The sequence below is a fragment of the Aegilops tauschii genome, chromosome 5 (assembly GCF_002575655.3).
Source record: "Aegilops tauschii subsp. strangulata cultivar AL8/78 chromosome 5, Aet v6.0, whole genome shotgun sequence".
Taxonomy (NCBI): domain Eukaryota; kingdom Viridiplantae; phylum Streptophyta; class Magnoliopsida; order Poales; family Poaceae; genus Aegilops; species Aegilops tauschii.
Window position 1 is genome coordinate 540358154 of NC_053039.3, and position 14524 is coordinate 540372677.

General features: G+C 43.4%; 1 protein-coding gene across 2 annotated transcripts; it reads left to right on the forward strand.

Annotated features, from left to right (window-relative positions):
* Nucleotides 1-5436: 5436 nt before the first annotated feature.
* On the forward strand, nucleotides 5437-6930 carry LOC109784152 (uncharacterized). Of its 2 annotated transcripts, none has more exons than XM_020342744.3 (3): nucleotides 5437-5638; nucleotides 5703-6124; nucleotides 6463-6930. In XM_020342744.3, the coding sequence occupies exons 1-3, from the start codon at nucleotides 5604-5606 to the stop codon at nucleotides 6471-6473; spliced, it is 468 nt and encodes a 155-aa protein (XP_020198333.1). In that variant the 5' UTR covers nucleotides 5437-5603; the 3' UTR covers nucleotides 6474-6930. The 2 variants fall into 2 exon arrangements, with proteins under 2 accessions (XP_020198333.1, XP_020198335.1); XM_020342746.3 differs by having other exon boundaries at nucleotides 5712-6124.
* The last annotated feature ends 7594 nt before the right edge of the window (nucleotides 6931-14524 follow it).

The window sequence follows — 14524 nt, forward strand, 5'->3', positions numbered from 1 at the left end:
CTCATGACGTGGTTTTTCTCTTTTTCAAGAGGTACGACTATGCCTCTCGTGAAAGCAAATTCGTGTCTGCATGAGAAGTAAATCCATGCATTTCGTGGAAGGAAAAAAAACACGTTTATTTCCTTTTTCGAGAGGCACGACTGTGCCTCTCACGGAAGCAAACCCATGCCTCGACGAGAGGCACAGTCGTGCCTCTCGTAGAAGGAGAAGAAAAAGAAAATGTGTTTTTTCTTTTCTTTTTTGAGAGGCACTTTCTCGCGGAAGGAAATTCGTACACCACGAGAAGTTAATCCATGCCTCTCGTGGAAGAAAAAGAAAAGAAAACGGATAATTCATCCTGGAGCCCGGGCTCATCTGCACCTGATAAGCAAAAAATTCAAAAAAAATACTAGAAAAATTCAAAAAAATCAAAAAAAAATTCGGGTGGTAGATAAGTTGATGCATGAGGTCCGCTCCAAAATTCAACCCATTTGGACATCTGAGTAGGCCTCGGCAAAAAAGACAAATCGGGTCAAAACAGTTTGTGAACAGTAAACTTTTTCACAGACCCCGATTTTGTCTTTTTTGCACAGACTTGCTCAAATTTCCAAACGAGTTGCATTTTGCAGCGAACCTCACGCACCTAATTATCTACCACCCGAATTGTTTTTGGAATTTTTTGAATTTTTTTTCTATTTTTTTCGATTTTTTCATTTGGCCCGGGCTCATCTGAGCCCGGGAGCCAAATCGCCGCACTCAAAGAAAACTCATTTTTGTCCTTTTCTGAGAGGCACTTTGTCTCTTGCAGAAACAAATACGTGTCTCTCATGGAAGGAAAAAATATGTATTTCTGCGTGATTTTCTTTGGCTCAAAATCTATGAAAAAATGGGGAAAAGGCAAAAAAATCATCTAAAACCCGAAAACGCGTGCAGAAAAATAAAGAGAAAAACAGTTCAGAGGGAGCGCCCTGAGCGTGACTCGTGGCTGCGACTGAGAAGATGCCAAGTGACACGCTCCCAGCCCACCAAAAGTGACGCTTACGGGAGCTCTCAAAGGAGTACTTGCTGATTAGTTGCTCTATGCGAGAGGAAGGAAAGACACCATAAATGGGCCGGCCCGGCGTGGGAGTAAATGTTGGCTTCCTAGCGTGCGAAAAACTTTAATTGCTCCTTACAAATATATTCGTATATTTCTTAAAAATGTTAATAAAATGCAAAAATATATTCACATAATTTTAAAAAATGTTTGTTCCATTCAAAAAAACTTATATATACAATGTAAAAAATGTCCTCATTGTTTTAATAAAAATGTTTTACCACTAAAATTAATTGTGACATTTAAAAAGATGTCTATCCAATGTACAAAATGTTCATGGAGTTTTAAAAAATGTTTCGCATCATTCAAAAAAAAATTATGACGTTTTATAAAGAATGTCTACAAGTTTGTAAAAAATATTTGTGATATTTCTAAAAAATGATTACACAATGTAAAAAAAATCTTCATGGCCCCTTCATGATTCTCTGCCTAGCTTCGTCATAGCCCACATGGTGCAATGTAATACTCATACCCTCTTCAAAAAGATGGACACTCCAATTTGTTGTCTCGAAAAGAAGAAATCGCCGGCATGGTATGCATGTTGCGTGTACAACATGATGATTGCTGCAGATGTTTGCTTTAGTTTTTTTGCCATGTTCATTCTCGATATCTTAACTAGCTTTTGATATCATACTGTTGTAGAGGCCAGATGTAATTGACATCTCCTTGATGTTAATTTTTTAATTAATATAATCCGTTTGTTAAAATTGTACCTATGACATATTAAAAAAAACAGTTCAATTTGTATTTTGAAATGTTTAACATGTATTCGAAAAACTGTTCAAACATGGGTTTGAAATAATTTTTTTACAACATAAACATTTTTTACATAATTAAAAAATGTTTTCTACCATTCTAAAAATGTCTCATGTGTATTTGGAAAATGTTTAACGTATATTCAAAAAACTTCAAAACATGTATTTGAAAATTTTCAACTGGTTTCAAAAAAATATTCCACATGGATATGAAAAAGTACAACATGCATTATAAAAAAATGATGGAACCCATAGAAAATCGTAAAAAAAGATAGAAATAAAAGAAGCCTAAGAAAATGGGTGAAGGGGTAAAGAAAAACACAGAAAATTTAAGAAACTAATGAAAACCGTGAAGAAAACACACATAAGAGATAAAAAAGAAAATAAATAATGAAACCCGGTGAAACTGATGAAAGCCAAAAAGAAAACCACAGAAAAATAAAGAAGGGAACAAATAAAAACCGAAGAAAAGCAAAAAGAAAGAACACATAAAAATAAAAAAGGGGGAAATGTAAGAAGAACGATGAAAACCAAGAAGGAAAACACGAAAAAAGGAAAGAAAGAACGGAAAAATAATGAAAGCAGAAGAATACCAACAAAAACAATAAAGAAAACACATACAAAAAGAAAAGAAAAAAACTAATGAAAACAGATGAAAAACCACAAAGAAAACACAAAAAGAAGGGGAAAACAATAAAAACCAGACAAGTCCTGCCAATGGACAGCAAAGAAGAAGAAGAAATAACCTACATCGACCGAGCAAGCAAAGTGTGCTGACTGAAACACGTTCGTTGTGCCCGCCCATACGAGACGTGAGGTGCATATATCTCGCAATAAGGGAGATATGGCCCTAGCGTATAGGCTACCTACTAGCTACGCATTGGCACACTGCGAGAAAAAAGAACTAGAGAGAGCCTCCCCTATGCACTAATCTTAATGTGCTTGACGGTTCTGCACCTGATTGAGACTTTGTTAAATCTTAATTGACCAAGTATCCAGTTGTTTAACAAACATTCAACACACCAAAAAAATCCCAAGCTATACCTCCCCTAACCGTCGGCATAGGAAAACCGTCGGTAAAAAAAAAAATTGACGGCGCGACCGTCAAGTGCCGTACGTAAATGTGGACGCACCATACGCTGCCACCTGGCTCATATATGCCGACGGTTTAACCGTTGGCATGTATGCTTTACCCTCTTTGCTTTTGCCTTTGCCTTTAGTCTCAAAAGCATTTAGCTGAGTGAGAACATCTTCACCCGAAAACATTGGAATCTGCTTTACTTCATGGACAACCTGACCTTTCGTGATGTTCTTTTTGTCTTCCCTGTATTCATGGTCGGCAGAGAAATTGCCGATGCAGGTCAAAGGCAACGTACTTGCCACCCTTCTTCAGCCAAATAAAACGTAGAGCCTACATGCACACTGGGCATGTCATCTTCCCACTTGTAGACCATCCGTAGAAAAGAGCATAGTCGGGAAAGTGACGCATGCAATACTGCAACCAAAATTTCATCAAAAAGTTTCTCTGCAAATGTCAGTCGTATGTCAACCTCGGGAAGTACCCAGAATGGTGCAAATCGTCCACCAATGGCTGCATGAACACATTCAAATTCTTCCTCGGGTATTCAGGCCCCGGAATGATCAGCATGAGGAACATGGTCTTGACGTCGGGAGGGAGATTGAGCGGAATAACAAACACACGCTAGTAGCTGTATGGATTAGTAGACATACCATATGGATTGAACTCATCGCCTGATATCGCAATTCTTACATTCCCAGCCTATGCAGCTTCATCGGGGTATTCCCTATCGAATGCCTTCCATGCCTCGCCCTTCGATGGATGTACTATCTTATCTAGATGGTACCTCTTCCCATCCTTGTGCCACTTAATCATTTTGGCAGACTCCTCGGTGATGAAAAGACGTTGTAGTATTTCTATGAAAAGGAGGTACCGAAGAACCTTTACGGGGATGGCTAGCTCCTTATTCTGACCATCATCACTGTCCACCTCAATATACCTAGAGGAACCGCACTCCCTACAGTACTTGTCATCCACATACTCGTTTCTAAACAAAAGGAAATTCTTGGGACAAACATGTATCTTCTCATAATCCATAGAGCACCTTCATGATTTTCTTCGTCTCGTACCTGCTTTTCAGCAGTTCATGATCCTCAGGGAGGCTATTACTTCACACTCCCAAAAATGCTTCAAAGCAAGCTCGGCTATGTTAGAATAAATCCCAGGCCAAGAAAGGAGCGGTGATGTTGAGTTCAGGTAACTCTTATGTGTGACACCCAATATGTGAGTCGTTCACTTTCACGCAGGCCAGTGATCAGTGTGTGATGGCGTTGAATGGATACTATGAAAGTTGGGAGCACAAACTAGAGCAACAAGGAACTTAATTTTGCTCGAGTGTTGACTGTGGTCAAGAAAAGAAGGGACTAAAAGTTGCAGGTGGAGTCATATGGAGTAGCGGCAGTATTCATGGGATAAGTTCTAGTCCAATATACATGGAAGTTTGACGCATTGGCGAATTCAAGGTGGTGGAGAATATTCACCAAGGTGGAATTTGTTACAGTTGTGTCCCGTGCTTACCGCACGCCTCGCCACTACCACCGCGTCAAGCCTCTGCTGTCCTGGTCGAGTCTCTAGGGCCGCATACCCACACCACTCAAACCCCTACTACAAAGAACCACCGATCATCACCGATCGATGCCGAGTATCACGTCTCCATCAGACCATTGGTATGCAGTCCAACCCACGTGTCTCTCGCTATCCGGCTGAAATAGGCTGCGATTCTCCATGCACTTACACCGTAGCCCCTTCATCAACACAGAGTGAAGTCGTCCATCAGACTCTAGCTCCACCTTCAGCATGACTCCATGTAGCTGTGCCATGCTACTCACATGCCCCGTCGACTTCAAGCTGTCTTGTGTGCACACTACCTTGAATCAACCCTGTGTCATAGTCTTTTCAAAGCCGCACAAGCCATCAGGCTTGCACCACGTGTTTCCACGCCCCATAAGTCGGTCACCATCAGCATCATGCTCCTATGTCGTCGTTGCTGAAATCACCGCCATCTTCTGCTTTGACCGACATCTCTATGGATCCGTCAAACTGTCCAGTCTGACCCAGTCGTATTTATCCGACTGCAATCATGGTCCACACTGCGTCGTTTTCGCCCGCCACATCTTTGTGCCTTGCTTAATGACACGTGTATGCATGATCTCGCACAACACGCGCTCCAGGCTCCTCTGAACCTTATGCGCATGTCGCCAACTTGTCATCTCCTGGTAGAACCCCGGGTGTGAATAGCAACACCTCCAAAAGAAAAAGGGAGGCATTTTGGCTCCCGGGTGCAGTTGATCCTGCTATCTGTGCCGTCTATGTTTGCATCGCGATCTGTGCGGCGCATTATTGATTTCTTCTACTGGACAGGAGAAACAAGGAATACGCAGTGGCAGACGTCCTGTACGTGTGGTGTCAGAGGACGGAAGCAAACGGGCGCGGACGGCGCCGTTAACTGCTGTTAGCGTGGGCCTCCTATACCTAGAGCACAACGGTGTCTACAGCACGGTACAGTGCCTCACATGAACCCACAAATCAGATGTGTCCAAATGAATGCATCCTCATCCACCACCGGTCCATTGTTTCACGAATGGGGAATCGGGGGCGAAAACCAGAGCGTGTGGAAGCGGCGGCGGCGGTGAGCTCGCAGGGTTCGTGTATACTTGCGTCGGTGGAAGTTATCTAGGAGCAGCTGAGCCGCACCATGGCGATGGATTTTCCAATCGATCCGGTCGACAGGTAACACCTTTCTCCCCCAGAAAGAAAGTTTCAGGCTTGTAGATTCCATCTTAGATGGGCGTAGTGGATGCAGGTTACCCATCTTCCCGGAGGAGGCAGGGAGCGTGGTAGCTCACATCGGTGGTATGTTTGGAGCCGGACTTGGTGCAGATGAAGAATCGGCAAACGGGTCCCGTGGGGAACGGGGGGAGGCGGCCAACGAGGAGTCGAGGAGCAGTGAGATTCTGGGTGCACCTTGTCGGGGCAGATTGGGAGTGTTGCCCCCCTACAAGGCACAACCGAGTGTGGCGGCTGGTGGTGGCGCCGTGTCGTCTGCTTTCAGCCAGAGCGAGGGGGGTAGCGCAGATGTCATTGAGCATGGAGTCACTAAAGGCCCCGTAAATGGAGATCAGTTGGCTCTAATTGAAAGCGTGCTGAGAGTGATGATGCAGCATCCGCTCAGTCTACTCGCAACATGGATCTGCAAGCCCCAAGTTGGACTAGAAGGTATTCAGCCGTATATTCTGATTTGAAAAAATGCTCCGACTAGGGATTGTTCAGAACTAGAGTGAAGGCGTAATTTGGTCATTATGATGAACTGGTGTCATGTCCCTGCCTCATTTGAAAAGATTTGTGAACTCCTGTTTTTTTATAGTTTAGTTAGTGGGCATAGGAGGATTTTTACCATAAGTATAACATAAATAGTTTTGAAAGTGAATTATACGGAAAGCGGGTGTAAATTTTAGATTGAGACCGTCCATGAATGACTTTTTTTTACTGATTGGTGTATCAATTTTTGTTATTTGGCTATTATCTGACAGTTCATGAATTGTTTTTGGTCGCAGGGCAAGAGTAGAGAACCATCCACTGGACAGAACGCCATGCCTGGAAAGAATTGGCGCACTAGAGTAAAGGATTAGGGGGAATTCAGATAAGTTGGGTAAGCATGTGGCGTAGCCTGCTATTGGGCTAACATTCGACTCTCGGTGAGCTCGTTCTCTCTTGTGCCGCACCGCCGTGGATAGAAGTGCCACAGGGCCTCCGTGGAGGTCCAGCAATGTCAAGATAGAGGAAAGAGAGTCAGCACGGCTGCGGGTTCCTTTTTGATTATCTCTTGTACTGCTCGATTCCATCATAAGTTAGTAGTAAGCTCTCTGATTTTAAGGCTGACAGATTGCAAAACATTTCAGTTCTTTGCAATCGTTAGTGCTGTGTAAATGATTAGTACATCTACTGAAATTTTATGCTAGGTGCTAAATAATTTCTGTTTTGATTGGTTCTGAATTTCAATGGCAAGTGCTATTAAATTATTAGGTTTTTGCGTGTTTAATTTCTTCCTGCATGATAGGTTCAGTTATTCTTTTTATAATTTAGTTTTGAGAATCTAAATATTTAGAGTACTTAGTGCACTGCTATTATTGCCTGTGTTGAAAATTGCAAGTGCCCTTTCCGAAATTGAAGATCAGTGAGATGGGCTAGCATGCATTGGAAGACAGGCCATCAAGTGCAGCACACAAGGGCAATGAAAGGATACTAGATGAGGGTGATGGTGGGCAACAAGTGCAAGAAGATACACTAGCTGGTCTCGGCACACAAAGAAGCGGGGCGGCCGACCAACAGCCGAGAAAGCACCATACGAAGCACTGAATAAGAGAACTCGATTTTGCAGCATCTGTAGAGGCAAAGGGCACAAGAAGACCACCTCTCCGGAAAGAGGCAACTTGCCGAAGAAATGAAGGAAGCCAAATGCAGCAATTGTGGCGTCACCGGGCACATGAAGAATACTTGCACAAATCTAGGCGCTGTCAAGCTTCAAATTGCACCTTGATATCTGGGTGCAGAATTCTTTTTTTAAATATAATTGTTTTTCACAGTTGAACAACACCCCAATATTAGATTAGTTGTATGTGTGGTATTATTGGAGAAGTAAACCACCCAAGATCGCATTAGTAATTTCTTAATAGGCTAGGTTTTTTAAGTCGTTGCTGTAAAAAATAAAACCAGTGTTGGCTGGACACTGTTGGATGTGCACATGCTGCGACTGTAGCTATTGGACACCGAATTTTAAACCAGGAGAGTGGGGACTGTTGAACATTGTTTTGTCACGGTGGTACATCTTGGGCCAGCCGTCTGGGCCAACGAACACCTCCATCTGTACCACCAGGCTGATAACGGCGTCACTGAATACATGCAGTGTGTGGGCCAGCTGGTCAATCGGTGCCACTTGAATACAATATGGAATACATAAGGATGGCAATTTTACCCATGGGTACGGGTACCCGCGGATACCGTACCCGCATGGGCAGCGTATGGGCATGATTTTATACTCATGGGTAGTACCCATACCCTACCCGCTAAGTCATGGGTAGGGCACGGGTATAGCCTTGTACCCATGGATATACCCATACCATACCCGTTTAGCCTGACATGTGGACTTTATCCGTGAAATGTGTCGTGAACTTTTGAACATAAAGTTATCACCAATTGTCAATTTGAATTGAGATAATTCACATGTACTCATCTATCTGTTATTGAGTTGAGATAATTTTTTTTGTCAAATGTGCTATCAATGAATGTATAATCGTGAATAACTTGTGTACTTTGTGATCTACCCATTGGGTACCAATGGGTATGGGTATCAGTTGAATTTTGTATCCATTAACTACACGGGTATGGGTATGGTATTGCTCTACCCGCCCCATACCCTACCCATTGCCATCTTTAGGAATACACACCTGAGCACGGATCCCAGGGTGCGTGTGTGGTGTAGATTCCAGGATCATCTGGACCTGGGAGCCGAATTGCATTTCCACAAGCGACGTTCATACCATATGCAGGTTGCCTTTTTTCTCAACAAATCTCAAGTCTCAGCATCCCTTCGGCTCATCCTTCGTTCGCTTGGAAACCGCACGTGTGCCTACTGCACAGGCCACCAAAAGTGAGCACTGCCCCCAGCAACTGGGCCTGGCCTGCGGCCTACCCTCAGAGCATGGGCCTCTACTGCTCCCGCACCTTCTCGGCCAGCCCCCGCGTGGGCTAGCCATCGCATGGCCGCTGGGCCTCTCCTCGCGAGCCACGCACGCCTGCGTGCGCTGAACCGCCTAGGGCGCCTGCCACGTGTCTGGGAAAAATCCTATTTGACGCTAACTGCGTTAGAATGTCAAGCTTTCCCACAGGCGATCCCCCGAGCGCGAGAATTGGGCTGGCCCACTTCCCCACAGCGAGGCAGCCGGTTTTGGGAACCTTGCAGAAGGCTCCCTGAACCAGTTTTATTTTTATTTTTTATGCCTGTTTTATGGTTTTCTTTTGTTTTTGTTTTTTGTTTCTTTTTCTTCTTTCTTTCCCTTTTTCTGTTTTCTTTCCCTTTTTCTGTTTTTTTCTTTTGAAAATTGTTCGAAAATGTCAAAATTTGTTCGTGTTTCTACAAAACGTTCAAAATTTTAAAAAAGTTTGTGTATAAAACAATGGTTCATAAATTTTAAAAATATTCGCATTTTTTAAAAATTGTTTGGGCATTTCAAAAATTCTTCTTGTTTTACAAGGAGTGTTTGGAATGTTTTTCTTTCAAAGTTTTCACCATTTTTCAAAAATGTTCCTTTTTTTCATTTTTACCTTTCTCAAATTTACTTTTATTCTTTATTTTTTAAAGAAATTTCAAACTTTGTTTAGATTTTCAAAAAATGTGCCTCTTATCAGAATATGTTCGGACATTCAAAAAATATTCACGATTCAAATTTTTTTCACAAATGTTTCTCTTTTGAAAACTTATTCACAAATTCAAAAAATGTTCTTCCTTTCAAATTTTTGTTCACGTACTAAAAAATCGTCCGAGCTTGAAATTTGTTTCTGATTTTCAGAATTGTTCTCCATTTCCAAATTTGTTCTAAAAATTCAGAATATGTTCATGATTTAAAATTTTGTTCACAAATTCGAAATTTTTTCATACTTACAAAATTTTTCGAAAATTCACCTTTTCAATTTTGTTCAAAAACCCAGAAAAGTATTTCAAAAAACCATTTCCAAAATTTGTTCACATGGTTAAATTTGTTTCACTAATTGGAAAAAGTTTGCGAATTTAAAAAAATATTCCTGTTTACAAATTTTGTTCACAAATTTAAAAAATATTTTCCTTTTCAAAATTTATTCACATATTTAAAAAATATTAATGTTTGAAATTGGTTTATAAATCCAAAAAATGTTTGCATGTATCGTTTTCATTCACAAATTATAAATGTCTGTGGATTTCAAAAATTGTTCTTGTTTTCAAAATCTGTCGCATATTCAGAAAGTTGCTATAGTTTTCAAAATTCGTGCAAATATTCAAAAAATGACGTAACCTTAGTTAGTACATTGGTTATGGACGTGGTTGTCTTGACTGAGCTCTTGTATCCAATCCTTCGCCAACATATTTTCTGTAATTTCGTGATCTGGTTTTACTTTTTGCAGCTGTCGTTAGTTTCTTTTATCTTTGCGCTGCAGATCTTTATGCAGCAGCTCGCGTGTCGCAGTGGCTAGTGCATCGCAAGCCTCTGTAGCAGGTCGCGGGTTCGATTCCCCAGCGCTTTTTATTTTTGCCATATTTTCATCCTGCGAAGTAAACCGAATGGGCCGGCCCAGGTGAGAAGCCTCCTATGCGAAACCACGACTACTTGCCGCAGTAAGCGGCGTATAGGAGGTCCCACGCATCTGCTGCACGCTTCAAGGACTTCTGCTGCTGCACCCCATCAATTTCATGGACTGAATCAATTCCGATTTCAACCCATCTTCCGATCCGGCTGCTCTTCACGACTGTTTCCCACGGCAACCGATCTTGCCGATACACACCGCCCGCAACTCTTTGATTCCGCTGATGATCACTATCCAATCCGATGAATTAATCTGTACCACGATTGTTCCATACCTCTAGATCAACAAACCGCAACCTCTTCGTAACCTTGCTCTGATACCACTTGTTAGAATAAATCCGAGGCACATAGTCGATCAACCGAGGCCAAGAAATCACACGAGCACGACACCGAGATTTGTTAATGAGGTTCACTGATATAGCTACATCCCTGGGGCCTGACCATGACACCGCTACAATACCACACCCGGTCGTCCTGGACGCCATCACATGCCACCGGCTTCCCCTGCGTTCCTGTGCTATTATATTGGCATAGGTTACATCATGTGTCTATCCTCGCTATATATAAGAGGCATAGGATGCTAGTGTCCTACTAGTACACGACTCTATATCATATCTAAACACAATACTACTCAGAGTCCAACTGTAAACTATCGTGAACACAATATTTGAGTATGTCCGTGTACGTCTAGCAAAGCCCGAAGTCACTAATATCCTTCCCGTGTACAAGTAGCAAAATACTAGACTGGAACTTGATTGAACTTACTACTTACGGAAGGTCCTTTGCTCCTCGATGCTTAGCCAGATCCATTGTACTGCTGCGTTGCTGGTCTTTCTACTGCCAAACGCATGACCCGATGGAAACTTTGCTAAAGCCTTCCGCTAATCCGATGTTGTATCATTGATGGATTTTTTTTCAATATGTCTATGCGTCGTGTATTCAGCGCAGGCCTTCAGAAGCTCTAGTGCATAGCGGACGGCTAAAGCGAGCAGAGAATGTCAAAAGAGGTCGGGGTAGACCGAATTTGACATGGGAGGACTCCGTTAAGAGAGACCTGAAGGATTGGAGTGCTACTTCATGAGTTTGCATTGGTTTTTCCCATGAAGAGGAAAGGGTGATGCAGGAAACACTGGTAGAAAAAAGCCCTTTAGTCCCGGTTCGCAACAGCCTTTAGTCCCGGCTGTGCAACCGGGACTAAATATGCGCGACTAAAGACCCCCCCTTTAGTCGCGCCACTTACGAACCGCGACTAAAGGCTTTAGTCCCGGTTCTCGTGGCTGACCGGGACTAAAGGCCCGTCCACGTGGCCGCCAGGGGTCCGTCGGGGCGGAGGACCTTTAGTCCCGGTTATGGTGGCTAACCGGGACTAAAGGCCTCGTCCGCAGGTTTAGGGTTTTAGCCCCCCTAAACCTGGTTTCTTTTTAATTTGTAGTGTTTTATTTCTTTTATATTTTATTTTGTGTTTTGTTTTAATTTTGATGAAGTTTCAGTACCCATATTCTACGATACTATATACATGCATATGAAATTTCAAACAAGAAGAATTCAAGAGGAATATATAATATATATTCAATCTCGGGTGACCATATACAACTTCAAACAAGTTTCCATACACAATTAGGATGGAGGACCATATACAACTTCGAACAAGTTTCAATCTCGGGTATGCATATAAATGTCTGCGTCCTCGGTATAGTGTTCTCCTTTAGGATTGATGACTTCCCTGAAGAAAAATCCTGCTAATTCATCTTGAATTGGTCGGAAGCGAGCTTCTGGACTAAGCCTCCTCCGCAAGTTATCCGTCGTGTTCCGCACGCTATCCGATACCTTCCGCTCAGAGGTTAGTCTCCGGATGTTCTCACAAACATAGTATCCACATAGATTGGTCCCCGGTGGCTGCTTATCCACATTAACTAACCTTCTGAAATCTAGCTCATGTTTGAATTCACCGACAATTTCTTCTGAGAACCGTCTCCAAACCCTACAGGGCAAAGAAAATTAAATGAACAAGGGAGTTATTAGTTACTTGATATTAGGAAATGAACGAAAGAGACCGATCGATATAGAGCTCAAATGATTGAAAATAATTACTTTTGCAGCATTTTTCTCATGTCGGCCCAACGCTTTGGATCCGAATCCATAGAGTCCATGATTAGAACTCTGGAGGTGTGAAGTTAGAGAAACACTCACCCAAAATGGTAAGGAAATAGAATATGACTTTTGAGTTGATGCTTTCTAAGAAACTTGTACAAGTCTTTCTCCACGTCTTCGGGGTGATATTGTAACACATGTCCATTAACGATATGTGGGTCAATGAACCCAACATCATGGATGTTTCTTATTTTGCATTCCCAAATCTTCAATCTGCATAATAGCGTACGCAACAATATAGTTAGGACAATATATATATATATATATATATATATATATATATATATATATATATATATATATATAGTGCAGGCAATGAAGAACGAGATGAGGTAGAAATAAATCACTTACAGAACGTAGCAACTCAGCATAGATTTGTCGAGGTCGCGCAGATTGAACAGCTGGAACAATTCACTCATATGAACTTGTACAGAGTACCGTTTGGTGTGATGCTCCTCTGTAACATCCGCATAAATATATTCTTTGTCGGCCCATGTTATGAATTGCTTGTACCAACGTAGCAGATTTCGCATTTGTGGCGGTAGACTCTTCTCCCGCGCAGGCTCGACGAGAGGCCCATTCCGCACATATTGTAATGCTATCTCACATACTGGCGCATCCTCAAGGCCTAAGAAGGCACGAAGAGTCAAACCCATCTCGGACGCTTGTTTCATGGCACTCGCTACAGTCAATCCAAGTGCTGCCGCAGCTGCTATGATCTCGGGGTCCTCTTCCGGACCGGCTTTCACTATGAGCGGGGGGATCGATTGTTTCTTCTGCATCCCGAGCTAGTCAACTTGTTTCCCGCTTTTTTTACTTTCTTCTTTCTCCTCCTTCAATATTTTTGCTTGCCTACGAAGTTCATGTCCATAGTCGTCAGGCATATTCAGCTCGGCTTGGGACGGTGTCGTCAAAAAATCCTTAGCCCACTTCTTTTGCTTCTCAGTGAATACTTGCTTGGGCTCAGGCTCTTTTATCGCCTTCATATCCGCCTTCCATTTCTCATAATCAGCAGACGCGGCCAATTTGGTTTCAACTTCACTAAGTTCCCCAGGCCTTGGGAGGAGAGGCTTCAGTGATGGCTCCGGTACCCTTGTGGTCTTAGGTACATAAGGGTCCGGGTTAATAGTCCAGGAGCGGGTTTCCTTGCTGTCCGCCTGCTTCTGCTTCTTCGCCGGAGGTGGATTGGGGGGCGTCGTACCCGCCGGAGGAGGATTGGGGGGCGTCATACCCGCCGGAGGTTGTGGATCGGGGGACGACGTCGAATGGCGTGAAGGAGGTGTAGGTGAACCACCACGACCACGACCACCACCACCACCGCCACCACCACTACCACCACCATCGGAGGGGGGTGGACTTGCTAGCCTTGGCGCCTCGCCTGGAAACACTATGTACTTCTTTTTTCTATAGAATGAACTGGCGCTTGACATCTCCAAGTCTTCTCTCCCCTTCGGGTGTAGGTTTGTCAATCTCCAGGTCCTCAAACCCTTGGACTATGTCTTCCACTGTGACACGAGCATAGCCATATGCAATGGGGTTGTTGTGGTGGAGTGCTCCAGGTGTACAGGGTAAAGCACTTCCGCTAGCTACCTTCGTGGAAACGTTCCTCACGGGATAATGCAGATCACATTCTTTCATCTCCTTTACATCATCCACGGGGTAGTGAGGCTCCGGTGCACGAATCTCGATCATCGGTGCACTAGCACCAGGCGGGGCATCCGTGGAAGCCACGCTGCTTCTCCGCTGCTGGCTTCCGCGATCCGCTTCATGATCTTCATGCGGCCCTGCAGCCGATTTTTCTTTTACTAGTTCATGCACGGTCTGCTTCAACTCATGGAGTTCCGATGCAAACTTCGTCATAAGATCTGCATCCCGGTCCGTCTTTCTCTTACGGCTTCTGTAACAGTACGGGTCATTGTCCTGGGAAAACCCTACTTTCCACGGAACTTTGCCTTTGCCTCGTACACGTCCTCCGTGTTCATCATTCCCGAGGGCTGTTGTCAGTGCGTCTTTCTCTCTGTTGAACTTGATCAAGCCCTCTTGAGCTTGGGTCATTGCGTCAATAAGGGCTTGGGTGGGAGCAAACTGTCTCTGCCGGTGAACACACACCCCTGTCTCTGGGTCTAGCGAT